This window comes from Emydura macquarii, unplaced genomic scaffold, assembly GCF_026122565.2.
Source record: "Emydura macquarii macquarii isolate MOO-44397 ecotype Brisbane River unplaced genomic scaffold, CSIRO-AGI_Emac_v2 contig_2292, whole genome shotgun sequence".
NCBI classification, from domain to species: domain Eukaryota; kingdom Metazoa; phylum Chordata; order Testudines; family Chelidae; genus Emydura; species Emydura macquarii.
In genome coordinates, this window is record NW_027132429.1 from 2,925,439 (window position 1) to 2,950,241 (window position 24,803).

The window sequence follows — 24,803 nt, forward strand, 5'->3', positions numbered from 1 at the left end:
TTGAGCCGTCTTAGCAAGGTGATGCGAGGCAGCCCTTGGCTTTCCAAGCGGTTTAACTGGCTCCGGCCGGCGCCTGTGCACCCCCCCTCCCAGTCAGCCCCCACAGGCACCGAGGACCCAGACCGGGCCCCAGAGCAGCTGCTGGGAGATGGCCGTGACCCACCGGTGGCGCTCGGCTGGGCCATGGCGGCGCCGCGCACTGCTGCTGGCAGTCCTCGTGCTGCTCCTCTGGTGGGCAGCCAAGCTGTGAGTATCCGGCAGCTACGGGGAGATTGGGGGGTGGGCAGGGTGGGGGGCACTGCCCCCAAACAGGGCCGGAGGGTGTGAAACATGCAGGGGCTGAATGGCCCTCTGGGTCACGGGGCACGGTTACCCTGCCCTTCAACGCCCCACTGAGCCGAGGGGGGCGGGTGGGTATGAGACCCCCCCCCCCACGTTCTGGTTTGGGGCCTGGTGGCCGCTCAGCGCCCCAGCCATCAAAGCCCAGGGCAGCTGCTTCCCCCGCAGCAGCTCACCAGCCCCAGACGGCCGAGCTGCACGGGAGCAGGGGCACCCGTGCTGGCAGCTGTTACAGGCTTGTGGTAGGGTAGGAGCGAGCCCCCCCACCCTGGGCCAGGCTGCCATTGGGCCCAGCACCGTACGTAATGGGTGTGTCACAGTTGTGCCCCAGTGTGCCAGGTGCTGTACAAACCCAGCACAGGAACAGGCCTGGCCCCAAAGCCCTCTTAGCTGCTGCAGCTTTCACAGGCACCAGCCAAAGGCTGGAGCTCCCCCAGCCCTGCCTGACCACCCGGCTCTCAGTGGCTCCTGCAAAGCAAGGGCTGGGCTGCGGAAAGGACTTGAGCCAGCTGCACCTCTACCCCCCTGGGCCTGGCACCACCACGATGCTGTGCTTGGCACGCAATGCAGGCTGGGGTAGGTGCCAGATGCCCCTCTGGCCTGCGGTGGCTGGCTAGGGGCGTAGCGCACCCAGTGCTGGCATCGCTGGGCTGGGGGATTTACCCCTTCCAGGGGCTCTCCCAGGAGAGCAGCAGCGCCAGTGCCCAGGCCAGCCCTGGGAGTGGGCCCAGCCAGACTACGGCCCTCAGGACACCTGGGTTCTATTCCCAGCCACCGCCCCTGCCCAGCCCGTCCTGCTGCCCCCCTCCAGTGGGTTCAGGCTCTGCTCGGTGGGGCCAGGACTGGCTGGGCAGCCCGGGCCCCTCACCTGCCATCTCTCCTACTGCAGGGAGGTGGGTAGAACCGGCCCCAGCCAGAAGCCACTGAGACTGGGGCGGAAGAGCTCCCCCACCGGGGCAGCCAGCCACCCTCCCTCCCCGCCCCCCAACGTGGTGTTCGTGAAGACCCACAAGACGGCCAGCAGCACCCTGCAGAACATCCTCTTCCGGCTGGCTGAGCAGCACAACCTCACCCTGGCCTTCCCCCGCTACACCTACCAGTTCGCCTACCCCCAACGCTTCGCCGCGGCCTTCGTGGAGGCCCTGCCGCCGGGCGCCGCCCGCTACAACCTGCTGCTCAGCCACCTGCGGCTGGCCGTGGGCGAGGTGCGCCGGGTCATGCCCCCGGACAGCCTCTACCTCACCATCCTCCGCGACCCCGTCCGCACCTTCCTGTCCGTCTTCACCTACTACCGCAGCACCGTGCCCGCCTTCCGGCCCCTCACCAACCACAGCCGGCCCCTGGCCGCCTTCCTGCAGGCCCCGCAGCTCTACTACGACCCGGCCGACCCCGGCAACGGGCTGGCCCGGAACCCCATGGCCTTCGACCTCGGGCTGGAGGCCGGCAGGGAGGAAGGGGACGCCTCGTGGGAGCAGGAGCTGCAGCAGCTCAACCGGACCTTCCATCTGGTGCTGATCGCCGAGCACTTCGACGAGTCCCTGCTGCTGGCGCGGGAGCTGCTGGGGCTGCGGCTGGAGGAGCTGGCCTACGTGCGGCTCAACGCCCGGCGGGGGGCGGAGGACGAGGCCCTGGACCCAGGGCTGGCCCGGCGCATCCAGGCGTGGAACTGGCTGGACGTGCGGCTCTACCGCTACTTCCAGGCCGTGCTGTGGCAGCGGGTCGAGCGCTACGGCTACGCCCGCATGAAGGGGGAGCTGGAAGCGCTGCGCTCCCTGCTGCGGGAGACCCGGGCCGCCTGCCTGGCCGGGGAGGCCGTGGGGCCGGAGGAGATGCCCGACGAGCTGCGGCCCTGGCAGCCCGACAGCGTGGCCATCCTGGGCTACAACCTGCGGCCCAGCCTCAGCCCCGCCCGGTACGCCAGCTGCCTCCGCCTGGTGCTGCCGGAGCTGCAGTATCACGCCCACCTTTACTATCAGCAGCACGGGAGGGAGATGCGCTCCCTCCCGCCCGACTAACCCCACGGGGAGAGGCCAGCAGGCTTTGAGGGCCCCCATGAACCCCCCCACCTGCCATTCCCGCAGGAGCACGTAAGCCGCCCACCTGCTCCCCCCCCCCCCCGGCTCCTCACTGTGTCCTCAGCATGGGCCACTGCCCGTAAATAAACCAGGCCCCTTAAAACCCAGCAGCCGTGGTTGATGGTCTGAAGCAGGTGCAGGTAGAAGCTGAGTAGCCGGCCCCTGCCCTGGGTCAGGTTCCCCTGCCAGCCCAGGCCAGGCAGACTGAGATGCCACCAGGAGGGGGGAGAAATCACTTTCCTACCCCACTACAAAAGGGGGCAGCTGGCTGCTCTGCCGACACCCACACTGCAAGTGGCATGTAGGCAAGGGCCTCCTCCCCCCTCTGTGCGGCCCCCTGGGCCAGGGCTGGATTAGAGCAGGGGAGGGGCTCTTGGTGCCCCCCAGCCAGCCCTGCAGCTCTGCTCCCTGCCCCTGCAGAGGCGGAAGGGCCTAGCTCCACCCATAGGCCAGTAACAGCGCCCCAGCTCTGAGGCCGTCCCTCGGGCGTAAGGGGGCGATGCTCTTGTGGAGAGCTGTGCCAGGGCCCCCCCCCACCAGCAGGTTCAGCACAGCCATGAGCTGCAGTGACAGCCCCCGCTGCGCACCTGGAGCCGGTGCCTCCTGCCAGGGGGTGCTGACCTCAGCGGAGCGGCTGGCCGCATGATTGCAGAGGGGATGACAGGAGAGACCCTGTCGCTTCTGCCTGGGCGAAGGAAGCCAGACCCCCGGCCTCCAGCATGAACAGCGCAGGAAGAGCTACGAGGGAGGCTCTGACCCCCCCAGCAGGGCCACGAGATCCCGGCCGGGGAGGCCCCGCGAAGGAAACGCCTGGCCGAGGTGAGAGCACCGTTCTCCCCTGACTGCCAGGGGTTTATTCCAGTGTAAGTCGCACCCTAAGAAGTACAGCCTGCAGCAGGGGTCACCCGAACGCAGCAGTCCTTCCCTGGCTGCCTTTCCCCAAAGGGGGGCGCCCTTCAGCAGCGTCCCGGCCCCCCTGCTGCACCGCCAGTGCTGTGACGTGGGCGGCGGGGGAGCCAGTTTCCCAGGCCCACGAGGGCAGGGCATGTGCCCCCCCGCCATGTCTCTATAAATAAGCAATAAATAACAGCGCCGGGCCCAGGCTCACAGGAAAACGAACTCGTCCGAGCTGGGCTTCTTGCCCTTGCTGCGCTTGCCCAGCTGGGGGAGCTGCAGGGTCTGCTGGGAGAAATGGGAGCACAGCTGGTCCAGCCCGTACTCCTGTGCGCGGCCCTCTGCCACCGTGAACATGGGGTACTTCTCCTTGGCCGACGAGCAGTTCAGCACCTGGGGGCCGGGAGTCAAGAGGACCAGGTGAGGGAGGCGGAGACATTCTCCCCCCCCCGTACACAAGTGATCTGTTTGCAGAATCCACACAGTGCCCGCCTGCCCCTAACCAGCACCTCAGGCAGCTGCAGGGAAAGGTTAGCTCCCCTGGCCGCCTGCTCCGGGCAGACAGCGCCACCAGCCCCTTTGCTCCAGGGCGTGGCATGGGACGGCGGGTTCCCTGGGTGCTCACCTGCACGGGCAGGCGTGGCGGGAGAACGGGAGCCGCCCTGCGTGGTTCTCACCAGGCAAGATCCAGATACCGAGACGGGCTCAAGTCTCCTTTAGTGGCAGGAGACAGACTCCACCGGGCACCCTGTCCATGCAGCCACCAGCAGGAGGACTGTGGGGCGTGCTGGGGCCCAGGCAGGGTGCACGCCCTAGCCGGTCCCCACTCCAACTAGCACGAGGGCATTGCCCGCTGCAGCCCTTACCCTGGTCAGCTCTGAACACAGCATGTCCAACTCCTGCCCGTCCCGGGCGTAGAAGCCCACGGTGCAGCTAGGGTCCATCTTGCTGAAGGCCATTTTCCGGGGGGAGCTGCAGTGGAACGACTGGAAGAGAGAACATGTGCATGTGGGACGCTGCAGAGCCAGTTCCTGGCAGGAGGTGCCCGGCCCCCGGCTTGTACTAACCTCCAGGGGGAAGCTCTCCTTGGTGGTGTCCACGCAGGGCTGGCAGTAGTGGGGGTCCAGGTACAGCAGGAAGTCGTCTGGAAGGCAAGGAGAGAAGAGCAGCTGCATGAGTTCAGCAGTGCAGCACCCAACCCAGCCCGGAGACATTTCGACTCCAGGGGAGCCATGGTTCGGGTCCCTCCTATTCCCCTCTCTCCTCGATGGGCCAGGCTGCCCATGACGCGCTGTGGCCAGGGACTCCCAGGAGAGGAGACTGGTGCATGATGGTACTAGTCTGCCCAGGGAGCCGGGCCGGAGGCACCCGAACTACCACTCCCAGAAGGCACCGCAGCAGCGTCTCGGAACAGAAAAATGTTCCTGGTGTTTTGCCAAGCAGCAGATTTCCCAAGGGAAGAGCCCGTTTCCCAGCCGGCAGCGCCCGCTCTGCTGCCCCGAGCTCGCCAGGGCCGGGGCCGGGCACGTACCTTGGTAGCCCACGAAGTAGAGCGAGTGTTTGGGCTTCCCACCGATGATCCCGATGCAGAGCTCCAGCTTCAGGAGCTCCTGTGGGGAGACGGAGACACGAGGTGGGGGCTCGGCCACTTCCTGCTGTCCCCCCACCCCCAGTATCTGCCCAGGCACAGAGCAGGGATCCATGGGGCTAAATGGGGGGCTGCTCTCCACTATGGAGCTGGATGGGGGCGCTGACGAGAGGAATTCCAGGGAGACGGGGCTTACCCCAGGGCCGCTGGGTTTGTCCCCCACCCTCGGGAGCTTCCCACACTGCGCTGTGTCCCGAGGCAGCTTGGCATGACGGGCCAGAGCAGCTAGCGGCACGGACTGAGAGGAGTTGCTGGCCTGGGACTTGGGAGACCCAGGTTCAACTCCCAGCTCTGACAGACGCTTTGTGGGACCTTTGCACATCCCTTAGCCACGCTGTGCCTCGGTTTCCCCATCTGTGCAGTGGGGATAATAGCCCTGCCCTGCCCTGCCTTGCAGCGGGCGGTGAGAGTAAATACATCAGAGATTGTGACGGGCTGGATAGTACCCAGGATAGCTAGGGACTGCTGCCGGATATCTCCTGCCCCCCATTCTTGCCCCCTTGGTTATTCAGGCCCTGCCCCCGCCCTACCTTCACACAGTCTACATAGACAGGGTTGAGGGTCTCCCCGCCCAAGCGCATGGGCACCAGGATGATGACAGCTTTCCGCTTGGCGCCGGGTTCCGGCGTGGTCCGGCCATCGCTCCCAGCCACCAGGCTCACCACGTCCCCCTTGTACACTGAGCGGGTCACCAGACAGAGGGGAGGGGAGTTAGTCGCTGGCAGCCTGACGCCACCCCAGACAGCAACGGGGTCTGGCTTCTTCCACAGAGCGGCTCAGACCCCAGCCTCGAGGGTGATATACCTGAGAGTCAGGGCGAGCCATGGAGCACAACGGCTCTCGGCCACAGGCTGCCCCGTCGTTGCTGCTCGGGTCCGAGCACCAGCCTGGAGCCACTCACCTGTGCAGTCCTGAGACACGTAGACAGCCAGGCCGCTGGCTTCCGCCCAGCCTTCGACTGCTTTCCTGAGGGAGACGGAGGGGAAGAGAATGAGTCCCACGGCCTAGCCTCGCCCCAGCCCAGCCCTGCGGTTGGGATCCGGCACCCGCAGCCACGGGAAACGCCCGGTGTCGCGGGGACGCAGCCTTGCACTTCGGGAGAGGCCCCGCAGGTCCCTAGAGCAGGTCGTGCCCGGGCCCGCCCTGGCAGAGCCGGCGTGGCTTGATGCCTGCTGCTGGGGCGGTCTGCCGCTCACCTGACGATGTGGGCAGCGATGGAGGGGCCGTACCAGTCTCCGGCTTTCTTCCCTGAACTCCTCCCCAGCTCCACCAGCCGGTGGATGCCGAAGGGCGCCCGCGGGTGATCTGCAAACCATGAGACGATGGCGCGGTGGCAGCACTCCTTCTCCAGCTCCTGCGGGCTAAGGGTGCGCAGCGGGGCCCAGATGTCCCAGGGGGCCCTGCCTCTGTCCACGGTGAGGGGGGGCAGCTGCTGCAGGGTGGCACTGCCAGGCCGGGAGGGAGAGACGGGCTTCACGGGCTCCATCTCCACCAGGCTGGTGGTGAACAAGGCGTCGGGCCAGGTCCAGTCTAAGAGCAACAGGAGAGGTACAGGCGATGCGTCCCACAGAGGTGCCCGGGAGGCAGCAGGGTCCACCTGTGGCTTCTCCAAGAGCCAAAGCTCAGCATCAAAGTCACCCCCAGAGTCCAGGCCAGAAACACACTGTCCAACTGGGAGGCAGGACTCCTGGGTTCTGTTCCTATCCCTGCGACCTTGGGGAAGTCCCCTCCCTGTGCCTCAGTTTCCCCCAGAAATACCCAGCTACTCTAGGGAGGGCTTAGGCAGGGTGTTATAGATCAGGACAAACGGACACGACCCAGGGTGCTCAGAGCACCGACACCCACTTACTTCTGCCGAGGAAATGCATGAGAAGCCCCTGGGCCAGCAGCATCTGCCCGCTGCGTAGCATGCAGCCCCAGCCGCAGTCCGTGGTCCACATGGTACCCTCCAGCTGCTGGAACTCCCGGCGGTAGGTGAGCCAGATGCGGGAGGCGAAGTCCTTCTGGAACCGCTCGACATCCTCTGCAGGAGAGACCCACCCCGGCCAGATCAGCCACGGAATGGACTCCACCCCGGCCGCACTTACCCCCCCCCCTCCGGTCCAGGGGTCCATCAACCATGGGGCCAGAGCCAGCAGTCGGCTGCACAGAGGGGTCCCCGCTCAGCCACAGGACCTGTCAGGCCAGTATACGGAGGCCTCCCCACCCAATCTGGGAGCAGGGCTGCAACACAGAAAGGAACCCCACTGTCATGGCCCCATTCCAGAGCCTCTCGGCGCTGCTCCGTCATCAGCCAGGGCCCCACACGCTGGGGATCGAAGTGTGCGATGGCGGGGCATGGGGGAGAGCCGAGATCTGTTTTCACAAACGGACGAGTTTTGGTTTGGTTTTGTTTCCATGGACCGTGCGGGTGGGGGGAAGATTGTGCTGTAATTAGCCTGAATTTATACCCAAGGTCACCACGACCCAGCAATCGGGAATGTCGCACGTTGGAGATCCCAAAGCGACCGGTTCCCACAACCCCCAGCGCTCTCCCTCCTCGCCGAGTCGAGACGTTCTCCGGACCCGCCCTTTCGGGAAGGGTTTTGGTTTGAACAAATCAGCATTTCCCAGCTAGGAAAAGGTTGACTGGAAAACCGCACCGAGCTCTGGTTCTGGGCCTTTGGCCAGATGGGCCAGGCAAGATGGAGCCTCGGCTGATCTGTGCACTAACCCAGCTACTCACCCTCCACCTCGAAGCGATAGACGTGGCCGAAGAGGTACATGGCGGACAGCTTGCTGAAGTTGGTTTTGGTCTTGACCGTCCATCCTGGGAGGGGAGAAGCAGAGAGAAGTGAGCGGCGCCCTAGCATGTGTCTCAGGGCTGCGCTCACTTCCATTCCCAGATCCTGAGCACCCCAGAGTGCCCCGCTCACCCCTCCCAGCTCTGCCTCCCATCCCCTGCAGCCGGGTCAATAACGCACGGCATGGATTCAGCCGGCGTACGAAGCTGTGATGCCCCAGCTGGCTGCCCTCGATGTCCCAGCCAGGGGGCATTCCCCCAAGGGCTCCAAAGGCGCCTTGTCCTCAACATCACGTCCCCGACTGCAACAGGGTCAGCGTGTGGCATCACTGCCGGGGTTCACGGAGCCCCTATCCCTGCAGCTGTGCTTGCCGCCCGCCTGGCCGCGTGCCGTTTAAAGGATACAAAATGCCAACAGTCGCACCCTCATGCAAAGAAAGCCAGAGTGGGTCAAGGGGCAGCTAAATCCAGAACACGGAAGTTACTGCCACTGTCTCGCCAGGCAAAAACAAAGCAGTCCTCCGGCTGGCGACGCTCCATTCGCTGGCTGCCAGGAGCGGCCGGCCACGGCGCTCCCACCTATTTACTCTGTTGCTCTAAGCTACTGGCTAAGGCCCTTTGGAGGAAGTGAAACAGGCACCAGTCAAGAGCCCCGCCTTGAAATTCGCTCCCTGGGTGGCTCCGGGAGCTGTGATCAGCATTTGTCTGACGGCAGCATGCAGCAGGTTGTTAGAAGCAGCCATGTTCATTTCAGCACTGATCTAGGCCCGGGGCTGGGACGGGGATGAAAGGGCTGCTTATTTCTCCTCCACTCTCTACGCTGCCTCTCCACACAGCAGGGACTCAAGATCAAGGTCTCAGTCATCAAGTTCAAGGGGTTTGCTCCTTGGCCTGGGACCAATATACCGAAAAGACGGTCCAACGCGCCGGAAGAGCATGGTCGACGCCTCCCCAGCGCTCTGCCCCAAGGGGAAAGCTGGGCCACGCAGGAGGCTGCTCCCCAACTCCCTGGGAACGAAGGGCCACCCCCAACCTCCCACCTTCCGCTCCAAAGGCAGGGGTCATTCTTTGACCTGTTTTTGTCCCAGAGCAACAGGGATATTTAAAAAACCCCAACGTGCTGCCAAAACCCGCCCGGCCCCGCACATGCTGCTCCGCAGGGAGAGAACAGGCAGGTGACAGCCACGCCATCACGCCGCTGAATGCGCCACTGGAAGGAACTCGACTAGCACAGCGGAAGGGCCTAGAGAGCACGTGCACGCCGGCTGGGGCCAGGGACACCAGGCAGCCCGCACTCTGCTCCCGCCCCTCGATGGTCCTGGCTGTGGGGCATCTGCCTCCAACTGGGGAGTCTGTTCCCCAGCCCGATCCCGGCCAGCACAGGCTGCGAGGTAACAGCTGCTGCTGCTGGGGGGATTCTCTGGTGACTCCTTTTGAAACGCTCCTGCCTTACCCCCCAGCCTGGCTGCATCTGGGCCGGGAGTCACAGGGCAGGGCGGGAGAGCCCAGCCCACGGCCTCCAAGCAGGCTGTGGATTCTTTAAGGCAGGTAACCTTTGGCCAGGGACTGTTTTGAGTTGGGATGTGCCCCCAGGACCCCCCTGCTGCCCCACGGTGACCAGAGGAGCACAAGATGCAGACATGCTGATGCAGCTGGAGTGTTGCAAAGATGAAGTGCAAGGTATCAGCCAGACAAAGTGCCTGTCACATGCAGGTATCAGGCACCTGGAGGAGGGGAGGTTTGAGGTCAGCTCTTGATGGCCTGACACAAACAGGCACAGCACTCAGGGGAGGGTGATCTTTCTAGCCACGTCAGCAGCAGCCAGCGAGTTGCAGGGGCCCTTGCTCTGTGAGAACTGACCATGCTACAGGAAGAGAAACCAGCCGTGATGGGGAACACCACCCCCTGCATTCGTGGCGAGGGTTCTTCTACCCTGCTCGGAGCGGGACTTGAACCTGTCCTGGTTAGAAAACGGGCAGCGTGAAGGATGGGCCCAATTTGTAGCCGCTACCCTAGAAGCTCCCCATTTCTTACCGCTCCCCCTAAACCTGGGCAAGACACACTAAGCAGATAGGGCCCGGAGGCACCAAATGATGGATCCTCACCACCCTCCAGTGCTGTGCGTGAGCTGCACGATCACCACAGGGCAGGGGGTCGGACTAGATACCTCCTGAGGTCCCTTCCAGCCCTAATCTTCTATGATTCTACAAGTGACCTGTCCGGGGCCACAGAGGGCAGCAGTTTCAGGGCTGGGATTAGAACAGGAGCAAGTCAACTGACAGACAGCAACACACTAACCTGCCTGCTGCCCACAGACCAACAGCTGCTGCCACCGCAGCCGCCACTCTCCAGTAGAGAGACCTAGACACCGACACCCCTTCACCATCACCAAGCCAGGCCTGGCAGTGGCATGCAACAGGCTCCTGCGCTGGCACAGCTAAACTAATCCAGGCCAAGCGCTCCCCCGGAGACGGGGCAGAGGGGAAGTTGAAGCGCCAGGTGCACAGACCCAGCGGCGAGGCAGAGCAAGACACAGGTCTCCTTCCCCTCTAAGGCCAGCGCAACGAGCGCCGTGTATCCAGCGAGCCGGGCGGTGCCCAGGACGCTCACCATATTTCACGTTGTTCCAAGCCGAGAGAAGCCTGCTCTTCATCTTGTCCACCTCGTCGGGTTCGCTGGGCTGGCCGCTCTGCGCCTCCCCAGGGAACAGCCTACTGCAGCTCCCCTCCTGGCTCCCGGCCCTGGGGTTAAAGAGCTTCCTGCCATCGGAATGGCGCAGCTCGTCCTGGCTCACGTACTGCACCGAAGCAGGCGAGACGGAATTCATTTAGAAGGCGGGACGGGCGCGAATTGCGTTCTCAGGGCAGCGGGGCCGGGGTGCGACTGCACGTGCATTGCCAGGCGAGCAGAGCTGCAGAGCGACCAGAGACAAGGGGTTATTTTCAGAGAGGCAGCGGCACTCGGCTGCTCACCGTTTGCACAGAGGGGTGAACGTCACCCCCCGCCCCGCACCCCGCCGCGTCCCCCAGGCCTGCGCCCCACCCCTCAAAGCTGCTCCAAGAGCTGGGCCGCTCGACACACCCCACAGGTGACACACCCCACAGGTGAGCAAGCGGCCCCGGGAACAAATCCCAGCGCCAGGCCAGTGAGTCAGTGCCAGGTGCCAAGCCAGGGGAGCGCCGTGCGGTTAGTGGGCCAGGCGCAGAGGTAGCCCCCGCCTGCCCCTCTGCCCCTTACAGCCCCCGCCTGCCCCACACATCTCGACAGCAGGGATCCTGCCCCCCCCCCCGGCACCACGTGCCCCCCACCCCACACACCGGCCTTCCTGCCACACCAGCTCACGGGGCTCTCTGCGGACGGCCGGCCCCCGGCGCCTCCCGGGGCAGCTCCGCTGGGGCCATCGCCCCACGGCCCCCCCCCGCAGGGCCCGCCTGCCCCACGGCCAAGGCCCGCCGCCGCCCCTCCCCCCTGCAGACGCCCAGAGCGACCCCTCGTGACCCCGAGTCCCTGCCCCACTCGGGGCGCCCCCAAACCCACCCCGAGCTGTCTGGCCCCGCGCCCCAAAGCGGCTGGCCAGGAACTGCCTGAGAGCCCCCCGCATCCCCGCCCACGGCGCCCCCCCCGCCTGGGCCCCCCCATAACCTCACCGGAGCCCCGCCCCCACCAGCCCGGCCCGCGGCCCCACCTGGACGGGCCCGGGGCCGGGCCGGCTCCGCTGCTCACTCCGTGCCCGGGGGGGCCCTGGCGGCTCCCCCGCCTCCCGCCGCCGCCATCTTAGCTCCGGGCCAGCCCCGCCAGCCGGAAGCGCCTCGCTGCCCGCCCCACACGTCACCGGAAGTGGCTGGCCTTGCCAGGCGACGGGGCGGGGGGGGGGTCGCGGTGGGGGGAGGGGGAGGGATCGGGGTCACCTGCGGGTCATCAGGGTCCGGACGGGCAGGAGGTCAGGGGTCACTGAAAGGATTATGCGAAGAAAGGTCAAAGGTCACTGGCGTCTCGAGAGGTCAGAGGGGCTGAGGGGTCAGAGGTCACCTGACCTGATGGGGCAGGGCGCAGGGGTCGCAGGGGGGCTCTCAGTCGCCCAGGGCAGACCCCGATTTAGCCCAGGCCTCTGCAGCCTCTGGCGGCTCCGTGAGCCGGGTGCTGCCAGCCCCCTGGGTGCCACCGGCTCCCCGAGCCAGCCCCGCGTGGCAGGGCCCGGTGGGAGAGAGGCCCCTTCGACGGCCGCTCAGTGCCGGATCCAGGCCCTGCTTCCCAGGCGTAGGGGGCCCAGCCGGTCCGTGCCTGGCACGAGGCGCACGGCGCGGGGCTGCCCATCATCGCGCCCAAGGGCACCAGCGACGCGGCCCAATCCCCGCGTGGGGAAACACGGGGAGGCCCACCGAGGCTGGCAGCGGCAGCAGCAAACTGGTGTTATTCTCCAGGAGTCAAGGGCACCTGGCTTGGGGGCACAGGGCGGAGCCAGCCCGCGGATGGTGAGTCTGCTGGAGGGAGCTCGGCGGGGAGAAGACGTCGGAGAATTCGAGCAGGTAGGAAGAAGGAGCGGGGTTCAACGTGGAGTGGCTGGGAAGGGTCCCGTGGGCAGGGGAGGACCCCTGGCTGAGCACAGACATCAAGCCTTGCTGCGCGGGAGGAAGTGGAAGTGTGCGGCTTAGTAACACCAAGAAAGGGCCACTGTGTGTCCTGGAGTTTCAGGCCAGAAGAGACCCCAGAGCACGAAGTCTGATCTCCTGTGCACCACAGGCCGGCTGTGCCGGGATGGAGCCCAGTCGCCTGCATTAGGCAAAGCGTTGCAGCCCTCTGGGGACTCCCCTGTAACATGCAGCGGATGCTGGGTGTTGGGCAGGACGGGGACCATCTCTTTGTTCTGTGTCCGTTCGGCACATGCAGCCTGGGCCCTGGCTGGGGTGACAAGGCGCTACTGTAATACACCTACTCAGTAATGTACAGCGCCCAGCACCGTACTACCGTAATATACCTAATACGTAACAGTAATAATATACTCTGCAGTGCTGGTGCTGAGCGGTTGAGTGTTTGCACACTGCAGGGCGGCGGTTGCTGGCTGGCTGCATGCTTTTCACATGGCAGTGTCCGGCGTGCAGGTTCTGTGCTATTCTGCTGGTGGTTTGAGGTTCCACCTGTGTGTGCTTTCAAAGTCAGCTGCCACCTTGTGATTTGCAGCTCTCAGCCTTCCCCCAGCAGTGAGGCTGAGTCAGGATCTCTGGACTGTATTTCTTGCTGTTGCCTGCCAGTGGGGCAGATCTGAACCCGCTCTCTTCTCCTGGGACTGGAGAGGCTCCGGACCTTGTTTGGAGCAGGGCAAAGCAGCTAGGAATGGAGGACCCGGGAGTGGGAACGAGAGAGCGGGCATGTTACCCCAGCTCCCCAGTTCCAGTCCTGCCACTGGTCGGGAGGGGCTGCCTGGCTCAGGGAGATGAGGGGGGATATGGGGATGTTCACCTCCAGGGCCAGCTGTTCTAATCTCGCACGGGCTCAGCGAGACTGGATAAGGACACATGCTGTGACACAGGACCTTTCCCCTCTAGGGGCTGCTGGCTTCAACTCAGCCTCTGTGTGGGGGTGGACTGGCTGGCTCGGGGGGGATGGGACAAGAGGTTTTCCCCTCTGCCGTCTCCAGCCTGGCCCAGGTTAGTTGTTATTCCAGTGGGCAAGCCGGCCTCTCCTAGCCAAAAGCTAGGTGTCAGTGCCAAGAGACGCAGCCTTTAGCAGCCGTGTCGCACCTCCGAAGGGGTGTAATACCCGCTGTGGGCAGCAGGTGTCAAACTGCATCGGGCTACAGCGAGGTGCTCCCATCAGAGCTGGGTCTGCGTCCGTCTACACCACAATCAACAGCCCCGCGAGCCGAGCCAGCTGGCAGGGTCCAGCCGCAGGGTCTAACTGCAGAGTAGACGTACCCTCAGCGGCTCAGCTGCAGCTTCCTTGGGGAACAGCATCCTTGTTAAGTGCTAATTAAATGTCTGAGGATACTGGGTACAGGGATCGAACCCGACCCTGCCCAGGCATGGACCAGCTGTGCACAAGAGACAGTGCGACTCTCTTATTACCCCAGACACCACCCGGATTCTCTGAAATGCAGCCGCCTCTGGGGCAGAGGGCGGCAGGCGGCACACAGCAACAGGGCAGGAATGCAAGGGGAAACGCTTACAAAAACTACCTAGGGGACGTCAGTGTTTGTGCCGGGGGCTCTGGGTTTCAGGTCACACCTCGCCTGGCAGGGCCACTCTCAGTTAAATGCCCCGAGCCCGGTTTGTGCACACTCTGACCGGGGGCAAGCGAAGGGGCCGGGCACTGGTGTGAACGACCGTGACGGCAGGCGGACCCAGGCAGCTCCCCACTCGTCCCCTCACAAAGCAGCAGTGCAAATGCCCACGTGCTGGGTGCGCCCAGCCCCACAGCCAGGCTTGGAGCATGGGGACAGTGGGGGAGTGAGAGCTGGGCCGAGCGGAGCCCAAGGTCAGGTGCAGCGCCAGCTCCAGGGGCAGGGACCGAGGTCAAGCAGGGGCTGCTTTGCAGGTTCCCCTGTGTTTGGGGCAGGGGCATTGCAGGCAGGACAGGGGGACTAATTTGGGGCTGTGCTGAAAGAGCCTCCCCCCACCTCTGCTGGGCCTGCATGTGCGTCCTCTGCTGGTGCCCCCCTGCACCAGCTTGTGGCTCCCAGTCCCATGTGGGCAGGGGCCGGATTCGATGCCCACACGTGGCTGCAGGTTTCCCCCTCGCTGCGTCCCTTGCCCTGGAGCAGTTGAGCTGGCTGGCTTGGGCTCACACCTCCTTGGGAGAGTCCCGGGAGCCCGGACTGCAGCCTCCGACAGACTGCTGGGATCTGGTGTCTGGCCTCTGGGTCTCATGATTGTACCATGCCAGCCCCTCCCCCCACCTGTGGCCCAGAGCCAGGAACTGGGGTTCAGCTACCCCATAGCCCCGCAGAGGCAGCCGCAGACATGCATACCCAGAGCCGGCGGTGGGGCAGCGAGGGGCGGCTGTGCTGCAGCCGTGGCCCTGCTGCCAACCACACCCACGGCCTCACACTCCCCTCCACGCGGCCACGTGCTCCTTGCACTGCTGAGCGGGTGTCCAGAAAACCTTGGGCCCCCTGCCCTGCCTCCCCCTCCCCCTGCTCCCGCTGCCCTGGACTCAATGTCTCTGGTTCTGCTGCTCCTCCCGCAGGGCCGTGTGGCTTCGCTGGCCCAGGCCCTGGGGTCCGTAATGCTCTCCCCCCCATGCTCGGTTTAATACTACCATCCAATTTGAGGTGCTTTAGAAGGGCTGAAATCAGCTTTTTTTTCCAAGCAAAAAACCAAAGCTGCATGGGCCACCCAGTCCCCGTCCCCCGTCTCCCCTCCCAGCGCCTGGCAAGCTGTCCCCCCAGCCTGCGCGGGACGGAGCTGCTTCCCACTCCTGACCCACAGCCCGCCCACTAGCCCAGGCCAGGGTGCCATATCAGGGAGAAGGGCTGCGGGTGGGGATTGAGGGGCACCGGCTGCCTGCATTGGGGCTGGTGAGAACAGCTGGGGGGGTTGCTGGCAGATGCACGCCAGGCCTGGGCAGCCCCTGGAATTGGCAGCGCTGGAGCTGCTGACACTCGTGGGAACGAGGAGAATGCAGCCCTGTGCCCAGAGAACTAAATCCCCACAGAAACTGCTGGGGGGGAGGGAGGGAATCTCCTGGGCTGTGAAATGCCCACAACTGTGGGCTCCTTGGCACTCTGTTCCTCTTCCCCTCGCAGTCAGGCCCAGGGACGTCCCACATCCATCGGCAGCTCCCACAGCGACAAGGCTGCGTCGCTCCGAGCCCCCAGCCCTCCCTGATCGCCCTGAAACAGGCAGCAGCTCCAAAGACCTGCATAGCCCTGCCAGTAGGAGCCATCAGTATCTGCGCTGCAGCACGCAGTCAGCTGGGGGTGCATGAGAGCATGAGCCAGTCTTTTCCTGTAGGTCCTACAGAAACTATCCCTGCTTTTTTTTTTTTTTTTAATTTGTTTTCTTCCCAGCAGTTGAGTGCTGGGGGCATTTGGGGACTGCAGAGGCAGGAAGCCATGTTTGACAGTGTGTTGGCCAGCCGGGTTATAGCGATAGGAGGAAGTGAATGCTTTACGGAAATCCCCATGGACAGGGGAGAAGAGTCTGGGCTTTACAGGGCTGCACAGCAGCGTGCTGACTCTGCAGGGAGTTTGCACCAACACATGCCGGGTTTTGTCATTTTGCTGCAAAAATGTCAGCCCCGCTGGGGCAGATCAACCCACCCAGGGCAGGGCAGGGCAGGGCAGGTCCACCCCCTCTCCCTCCGGGCGGCTCCACCCCCACTGGGGCAGATCCACCCCCTTCCCCTCTGGGCAGATCTACCTACCCAGAGCAGATCCACCCCACTGGGGCAGATCCCTTCCCGCTCTCCCCCGAGACGGCCGTGACTTGAGCTGGGGACTGACATTTCCTGCTGGGCCAGGGAACGGCAGAGAGTCAAGGGGGAGCCACTGTCTGGAGCCTCCTGTCTCTGCTGGGGGATATCTCCCTGCAGCCTACAGCCCCCCTGCTAGCCCAGCCCTGGGCTCCCGCCTGCAGCTCTGCCTGTGCCCCTCAATCCCGACCCACAGCTCCCTGCTGTCCCAGGCCTGCGCTCCCCGGGCTCCTGTGTCTGCATCTCAGCTGCCCTGGAAGCTATCAGATCCCCTTTGCACCCCCTGGATTTGCCCGCTCAGCTTCCAGGTCCCTGTGGGACGCCACATTCCTTTGGGACCAGCATCATCCCCTGCCTTCCCAGAAACCCGCAAGGCCTTGGAAGGGGGTGGCTGGAAGCTGGTCAGGATGGGGGAGGGGGTCTCTCTCCATCTCTCCAGGAATCTCTTGGAGCTGCCAAGACACAAACCGGGGAAGGCAAACTGCTAGTTATCGCTGGGGCCCCTCACATTGCCGGGCAACCCAGCCACAGCAAACAGACAGGCTCTGCTTCCCCGCGCACGCCACTCAGCCAGGAGACTCTGGGCCCAGCAGCCCGCCTCCCTGCGGAGCTGGGGTTAAAGCCAGGGGACCCCCCTAGAAATGCCAGCTGAGCTCAAGATCCTGCCCTGCCGTCGGGCACCCCCGGCGCTGGACGGTGCACTGACGCACCCTGGCCTGGCAGAGCTCACCCTCTTCCTCCCCGGGGAAGGGTCTTTATCCCCGTCTTACAGGGGCAAATGGGACCCAGAGAGATTCAACCACTTGCCCAGGGTCTCCAAGGCAGAGCTGGGGATTGAACCCAGGTGTCCTAGGCCACTGCTCTCCGCACCAGCCGCCCTTCCTTGCAGGCTGCTTGTTTCACTGGAAAGGGCTAACCAGGCAGGTTGCTACCGCCCGCCGTGGATGGCCCCTGCCCCCCTCAGCCAGTCCAGCGCTGGCAGGCTTTGCGTTGCAGGCGACAGGAGCCGTGGGAGCGCGGCGCTGCTGCCGCTGCAGCTCCAGGATGTGGCAGGACATGCAGAAGCAGGAAGAGGAGCTGGCTCAGGCTGGGCCCTGGGAGTGGCTGGGCCCCAGCTGCTTCTGAGCACTGGGAACAGGTGGGGCTGGGGGCAGAGAGAGGCCAGTAGGCAGAGTTATTGCCCTGTCGTAGACAATCTGGATCTCTGGGGCCTACCATGTCTCCTAGACCCTATACTGCTCAGGGATTCCCCGTCTAGCTCAGCAGCTTGTTTGTGGAGCTCTGTCCCTGCTGGCTGGGAAGCTGCCAGCGTGTGCGCCACGGAAGAGACAGCTGCCATAAGCTGCCAGTGAGCAGCCTGGGCTCTCTCCCTGGCTCAGGGAGGGCAGAGGGGTCTGTGGTTAGAACAGGGGCTCCTGGGTTCTATTCCCCGGCAGAGTCACACGCAAAGCAGGGCTCGCACCAGGCTGACTTGCCCCCCCGACATACCCGGCGGTGCCCATGCTGTGCAGCTCCCCGGGGTGCGTATCCTTAACGTCAGCAGTCCGGCAGCCTCTGGCAAGAGTGATGGGAACCTTTGCAGTAGGACCCTGAGTCTGCTGAGAGCCTGAACCCGTTCTTCAGCTCAGCCGGGGCTGGGCCCAGGTCCCTGCTGGGAAGCGAGTGACAGGGCAGCGCTGCAAAGGCTTTCCCTGCGAGCAAAGCAGCTGGGAAGGAGACGCCAAATGGCTCTGGGTGACACCCTGGGCGGGTGCGGCCTGGGAAAGAAAACCCCGCTGCCACAGAATCTGCCCTGATTGGGCCCTTGGCGTGGGTGGGGTTTGCTGTGGGGGCGGAGCTGCCTACCTGCCCCTTTCTTGCCCCTTTCTCCCAGGAGCCTGCAGGGGCTGAGCTCACTGGGCCAGCGGCCTCCGGGAAAGTCAGAGAGCAGGCACTCCCTCACCCGGGCAAGGCCTGGCTTGGGGGTGGGGGGGTCCCCGCCTGACTTTCCCACCGCCTGACTCATCTGGGTAATCGGCCACATCCCCCGGCCCCCTCTTTCCTCCCCAGCCAGCAAGCTGGAAGCTCCGCCAGAGACAGCCGGCTGCAGGCGCTGATAAATCCTTATCACCAGCCAGCTGCCAGATGTGGGGCCCCTGGTAGAAGAGGAATGACAGCGGCCCTGGAGTTTGCGGGGGCAGCAGCGGGGGAACCCAGCATGCCAGGGTTGGAGCTGGTGCTGGGGAAAACAGGGAGGAGAGATTCCTGGGTGTGGAAGGTGTCGGCTGGGCAGGCCCGGAGCATGACCCTGTGCCCATCCACTGAGCAGGCGGGGCCGGCGGAGCTTCCACCCTGCCCCTGGAGGGGTCCGAAGAGTGCTCAGCCGCTGGGTCCTGGCTCCACGCGGGCTGACAGCGTGCGGGGGGGGGGCATTCACCTCTCTCGGGCTGCGGGGCACCGTGAGGGTGTGGCGGGCTGGCGGTTCGCCGGGTGGTACTGCAGCATCCAGACTGGACTAGCCGCTCTTCTCCCCCTGCCCTGCCCCACCTGTGCAGGGGGCGGGGCGCTGCCGCACCCAAACCCGTGTCACACAGCGGCCATCACACAGTCCTCACGCACCCACGGCTCAGGTCTCCTGGGTGGGCCCCTCAGCCCCCCAGGGGCTTCTCATACCCAGCCCTCTCTCAGGCCCAGCTCCCGCTGCTCCCTGGGTATTTGGGGGATGCAAAGGCCCAGAGATTCTCCCCCCCCCCCCCCCCCATCCTATTCGTGCTCCCAGGAACAGTAGGAGCCAGCCTCTGCCTTGGAGATTCCCTGACAGTGGCAGGGATGGGTCTTGTCTTGGGGGAGTCCCCTGAGTTGCTGGCACTTCCCCTATCTGGGCATGACCTGGACCCAGACTCTAGGGCCTGTTCATCAAAGCTGTGGCCAGCCCAGCTGCATCCTCCGCCAGGAGGAAGTACATTGCGCCGGAGAAGGCTGCCTTAGCTCCTAGAGCCCCTGCACAGCTTCCTGCCAGCCCCCCCACCTCCCCCCCTTGTGGGGGGCAGCAAACCCACACGCTCCTCCTCGCCCAGCCCCGCTGCTCCTAGGACAATAGCCGGACGCGATGCCTGCCCCGGCCTCCTAAAGAGATAACCCGCCGGGCAAAGGGGTCCTGACTCCCAGCCCCCAAGAGCCCCCGCTCCCTCGCCAGAGCCTGGGATGGAACCCAGGAGTCCTGGCTCCCAGGCCTCTCCGTGTTCCAACCCCTGGTGACGAGGCTTTTGGGAGCCCGCCCGTCCGCGCTGACGAAGGGGCTTCCTGTGTTTCTTCCCCCTCTCCTTGGGACCACACGGGGAGCCTGAACTTCTCCTGGGATCCCAGTGTGGGCGGGGCCTGGGATTTCTGCGGGCGGGGGGTAGAGAGGAAAGTGAGGTGGGGGGGCTGGTTGGGAGGGGCTGATGTTTCCTTACCCTTGGGCTGCACTTCCCCAGAAAGCAGCGAGTAAATTCTGCACCCAATCTCGCACCTCGCCCACCCCGCCCACACACACATCCCGTTCACAGCACTCCGACCGGCCACGGCCCCAGCCAGGGGAGGTGAGAGATTGGCTTCCCAGCGCAGCCAGGCGCTGCAGAGGCGGGCTGGCTTACCCTGCTGGTTAACCTCAGGCCCGGCCTGGCTCTGCACCCCAGCAGCAGCTACACGCTGCAGGGCTGAGCGCGGGTGCGTCACGTGCCCGGGGCTTGCAGGGCTCCCAGCACGCTGGGACCCGCTTGCTGCCTCGTGTCCTCACACACCTGGACACGGGGGCTAGTGTCAGCCTCCCTCCCTCCCACCCGGCCTTCTCCTCCCCCCTTTACGTGGCTCCTCTACCTGCCCTTTGCAATAGGACAGCTTGCAAACCCTCCCCCAGCCTGTGCGGCAGGCGGGCTTCCTCGGGGGCCGGGGACCAAGAACCGTCACAGACTTCCCGCTCAAGGCTGGGGCATGGCTCCCTCCTGTCTCCTCTAGCCCGGGCAGCGTGGCCCTTAAAAAAACCCATAAGCCAAACCCTACCAAAAGAACCCACTCAGCTGCACACACTGTCCTGGCCAGGCAGAGGAGGGCGATTATCCCCAGCACCCTTCCTCCAGAGAGAACCAAGCCCTTTGCAAAGGAGAGCGGTATAGTTTTAAAGATGGGGAAACTGAGGCACCAAGCAGGGACAGGACTTGCCCAAGGTCCCCCAGCAGGCCAGTGCCAGAGACGGGAACAGAACCCAGGTGTCCTGAGTCGCAGCGTTGTATCCACGGAGGCCTGAGAGCGCGCGCGCGAAGCACAAGTGACAGATGTCACGCACGTCCCGGATGCCAGGGTGGCGAGGGCGTGGGAAGACGCTGCTTAGAAGGTGGTTGCCCCTTTGCGCTGAGCCGTTAGCCAATCCTGGGGCCTGGCAGGGCTGGCGAGGAGGAGAAAGTGATGGTAGGCGCCAGCTCTGTCTGCGGCGGGATCGGGCTGATTTCCAGAGAACACGTTTCCCCGGGCACAGGGGGCACAAAGAGCTGCAGGCACTTCCCTGGCTCTGAAATCCCCACGCCGGCCCCTCCGGTGGGCTCAGTTCTCAACCAGCTCTGCCTCTCTGCTTGCTCCCCGAGTCACTCTCACAGCTCCTCCTAGTCCTGCCGGCCCCTGGGACTGCAGCCGGGGAAACCTCGCACCCCCAGGGCTCCGCGCTGAGCCGCTGCCTGGGGCTGTCCCTCCTTGGCTGGTGCTGTCTCGGCTGCGCATGATGGGGGCTTCAGTGCAGCTTCCACTGTGTCTGATGGAGGGCGCTGGGCACAGCCGCTGGCTTTGGGTTTGTCTCCACCTGGAGTGGCTCCTCATTACCTGTCCCTGAGAGCCTCCACGCACGGACACTCTTATTCCAGAGCAACAGTGCCACGTTCCCGTCTCGGCTCAGCTAAAGGCAGGCCAGAAGGGACCTCGAGAAACCTCGAGTCCAGCCTGTGGTGCTACACAGGACCATGGACACCTAACCCAGCCCTGACTTAGTTCCGGCACTTGCTGTGCTTTGAATCCCTGCCCGGCTGTGACGCACGGTGACGTTCGAGTGTAGACGAGCCCCAGCTGTGACAGTCTGGATCGAAGCCTCAGCCGCTAGCCCCTTTCCGCACAGCTCGCTGGCTCGTCCTACCAGCTGCCCTGGAGTGCAGCGTGCTGGAGCCTGCCCAGCGCTGGGATAACAGACTGGGACAAACCCGCAATCGGGGCAATTCCCTCGGGCAGATAGGAAGTGCTTTCCCCGAGCTCGCACAGCAGGGTAGCGGCTGAGTTGGAAAGGAGTCCCAAGTGTCCTGGCAGCCGACGGGCTGCCCTGCAGGCCCCGGTTCCTATTATCTCCCCTCGTCACTGGGGGGTCTGAGGACTGGCCTAGGCTGACAGGTTGTGTGAGACGTCTCAGTCGGGGTCTGTGCAGCACCCGGCGCAGTGGGGCCAGGTCTCGGGCAGGGTCTATAGACAAGACTGCAACACAAATCATTCTATCTGTATACTGGTAACCTTCCCCCTGGAGGTGTAATTCACAAGCCCTGCAGCCCCGTTTTGTACATAACGCCCGGATCAGAACCGCTGTTCTTGTGTTGTGTTACTGGGAGGGTGTATTAAAAACCAGTTTCTTTCAGTGTCCACCAGTAGCAATCGATCAGCTCTCCAGCGAAGTTCGCAGCCAGATTTAACTTCGTTTCCCTTCTGTTTCAGCGCTGGCCCTTGTAGCCAGAAGGAAATGTTCTCATTTACAAAAGCAGCAAACCACCCGCTTCCCCAAGCAGGGAAAATGTGTCCAAGGGGAGGAAAAATGCTGAATCTCAACCCACAGCTGCACTAGCGCGCGAGGGGAGCTGCTCACGTTTCATCTCGCTTCGTTTTGTGGTCCGGACAGTTTTGGGAGCGTATCTGGTGGGGAACAAGAGGCCGCAGAATGGAAAGGTTTGATGGGGCACCATTTAATGCCTTGCAAATGTTCCAGCCCTGTGCAGCGACGCATGCATGACACAATCTGCTCTGAGGGCGGCAGCTGTGGGAAGCCACAGCGCGCTGGGCAGGGCTGCGTTTGTGATCGGGGGACAGGTTTTCCAAAGACAAACAGCAGCTCCCCACGGAGACGGTCTTTTATCCTGTGTGTTTGTACAGTGCCTGGCGCAATGGGGCCCCGAGCCTTGGCACTACTGTAATGCACCCAATAATGGACAGCGCCCGCACCGTGAGGTGCTGGTTCATGTCAGGGCGCCTCGGTGCAGAGAACAGTGTCAAAGGCCCCGTTCCTTCACATGCAGAAGGACCTAAAGCCAAAGAGGTGCTAGGGGCGCTGGGCTGCAGGGAGGTAGGTGGCGCGCACGGCAGGGGCGCTCTCCCCTGGGAGTCAGCACTAGCCCCACGGTGCCAGGGGTGCTGTGCTGCAGGGGGGCAGCATCTTTCAGATGAGAGGGCAAAGCAGGGGCCCAAGGAGCACTTACCGGCATGGGCAAGTGTCCTGGCCCGGTCCCGCAGGGGAATGTTGGTCTCTCTCTGCCAGTCCCTCTGCAATTTCCCTTGGGTGCAGGATTCTCCTCAGCTCTCTGGCCTGGGCTTTTTGTGCAGCGCTGCTGCAAGCTGGGAGCCAGCCCCAGAGGTGGCTGCATTTCAGGGGTGAGCTTTGTGCCTCTGTATTCCTCTTCTGCTTCTCAAAATGCTCTGGGGCAGGGCAGGGCTGCATGGTGCCGCATATCACCGCAAAGGGCACCTGTGAGCAGCGGGTAGCCCGTGCTACCCACCCATCCCCTGGTTTCCTGGCTCACCTCGGACGCCCAGAACTATTCCAACGGGCTTTGGATCCGGCCTGAACTCGGGACCGGGAGACCGAGGCCCGGAGAAGGAGGCTCAAGGCGGGATGCGCCAGGGGCAGGGCTGCCGGGAGGAGGGTGGGCAGGAGGGCACAAAGGGCAGGACGCGAGGGGTGGGGGGCGCTGCCCAAGGGGCGCTCGACGCGGGAGGAGTCATTCCCATTTTCCGATAAACCCCGAGCGGTCCCTGTGCCCGCCCCAGCACTGCTTCCCCCCACCAGCAGCCCCGGGAGGGAGGCCAGGAGCAGGGTGACAGGCTGGGAGTCCCAGTGCTCTCTGGCTCGAAGGCTGATCAGGCGCCGGGGAGCTGCCCCACGGCCTATGAACACCCCAAACATGGAGCCTCTCTGGGCCTGGTTCGGAGTCACTGGGTCCGAAATCCCCAGTCCCCCGGCATGGACTGGCAGCAGGGCCGGGCAATCCTTCCTGCAGCCCACACGTGCCCCGGGCTCACGCTGCGCAGAGCTGCCGGCTCAGCAGATCGGCAACGTGCTCCCCTCTCCGCCGGTCGGAGCTGTGACTCAGCGCGGGAGCTCCGCCGCCCGCCACAAACATGATGTCGCCGCTGCCAGCTGAGAACCAGCAAAGCCACACCAGCAGATGGGCTGGCGGGAGGCCCACCAAGCCGGTGGGGTGGGAAGGGAATCGGGCCAGCAGGGATCCTGGCCTTGGAATAGCATCACCTCGCCCCTCCTGTGCCAGAGGATCTCAAAGAACTTTGCAGATGGGCAGGTGGAGCCAGAGCAGTGAACGAGTGAACAGGTTTGCCCTGGAATGTGCATCATTAGGTTTCAGGGTGAACGGCCCTCATTGGCTGGCTGGGGCAGCTTGCCCCTCCCACAGTGCTGCGGGTGCACACTGCCGTGAAGGCGGTGTTGCTCCACTTCCCGCTGCCATGGGCGTGCTGGGCGGGGCTGCTGTGCAGAGAGCCGAGAGCCGCCCCGGGTGCTGTTGGCCAAGTTGTCTCTCCTGACAGGTAAGATGGTGCCTGAACAGCTGCCTGTGCCCCAGGCGGTTCCCACATCCCAGCATGGATGGGCGGGCTTCCGGGCTCCCTCCCCGGCCAGTCGCTCCCATGGGTCGCCACGCTGCATCCCCATGCGCTAGACCCCCCCTGCTCTCTCCGAGCCAAGGAGAGAACGCAGGAGTCCTGGCTCCCAGCCCCCTGCTCTGACCCCTAGACCCTGCTCCCCTCCCAGAACTGGGAAGAGAACCCAGGAGTCCTGACCCGCAGCCCCACCCCAATAAGCCAGAATCACTGCACCCTGCAGGGCAGCTGGGGTGGGAACGGCTGGGTGCTTGCACCCAAAGGAGCGGGTCAGGGCTTGCCTGGCAGGGAGGAGGAGACAGACAGACAGACAGGGCACAGCGACCAGTTATGGGGCTGCGAGAGGAGGAACTGGTTGAATAAAGGGCCGGATGGCAGGCAGCGCAGCAGGGAGCCAATTCTGCAGGGTTAGTGCCCTGGCCATGGGGCTGTGGGTGTGACCCATGGCTCCATACGAGGGCCTGTGGGGGGCAGATCCCCCCAGATGGGCAGGAGGATCTGTACGAGCTGGCCCATCGAGCACCTGAGAGGAAACACGGTGCCCAGCTCTGGGGGCCAGGAAAGAGGGCGCTGCACTGCAGACGCTCCCCCAGAATGGGCATGGTGCTAGACCCCCGAAAGTGGGACCCCGTCCTGGGGGGGGAGGTCATCCCCAGGCCTGGCAAAGGCTTCACTGGCCCCTGGCGCCCCATGGAAGCAGTTGGGGGTCCTTAGGATTAGGGGTCACTAGCTGCTGTACACCAGGGGGCCTGGCATGCCTCATCCGCCGGGGAAAGGGGACATCTCC

General features: G+C 64.4%; 2 protein-coding genes and 1 long non-coding RNA gene across 4 annotated transcripts; 2 read left to right on the plus strand and 1 right to left on the minus strand.

Annotated features, from left to right (window-relative positions):
* The first annotated feature begins 144 nt into the window (after positions 1 to 144).
* On the plus strand, positions 145 to 2,354 carry LOC137161248 (galactosylceramide sulfotransferase-like). Its single transcript, XM_067560350.1, has 2 exons — positions 145 to 246; positions 1,229 to 2,354. Exons 1-2 carry the CDS (start codon positions 149 to 151, stop codon positions 2,352 to 2,354), a joined length of 1,224 nt encoding a protein of 407 aa, XP_067416451.1. The 5' UTR covers positions 145 to 148.
* A 204-nt stretch (positions 2,355 to 2,558) lies between these two features.
* On the minus strand, positions 2,559 to 11,426 carry ATG4D (autophagy related 4D cysteine peptidase). 2 transcript variants are annotated; one of them, XM_067560605.1, is made up of 11 exons: positions 11,386 to 11,426; positions 10,349 to 10,649; positions 7,682 to 7,765; positions 6,806 to 6,979; positions 6,153 to 6,486; positions 5,858 to 5,922; positions 5,487 to 5,635; positions 4,840 to 4,918; positions 4,376 to 4,452; positions 4,175 to 4,294; positions 2,559 to 3,701 (listed from the first exon to the last, which is right to left on the minus strand). In XM_067560605.1, the coding sequence occupies exons 2-11, from the start codon at positions 10,563 to 10,565 to the stop codon at positions 3,519 to 3,521; spliced, it is 1,482 nt and encodes a 493-aa protein (XP_067416706.1). In that variant the 5' UTR covers positions 10,566 to 10,649; positions 11,386 to 11,426; the 3' UTR covers positions 2,559 to 3,518. The 2 variants fall into 2 exon arrangements, with proteins under 2 accessions (XP_067416706.1, XP_067416707.1); XM_067560606.1 differs by having other exon boundaries at positions 6,153 to 6,261; positions 11,386 to 11,423.
* A 734-nt stretch (positions 11,427 to 12,160) lies between these two features.
* On the plus strand, positions 12,161 to 18,293 carry LOC137161384 (uncharacterized). Its single transcript, XR_010922064.1, has 2 exons — positions 12,161 to 12,264; positions 18,197 to 18,293. It is a non-coding gene; the product is annotated as an uncharacterized lncRNA (long non-coding RNA).
* Positions 18,294 to 24,803: the final 6,510 nt, after the last annotated feature.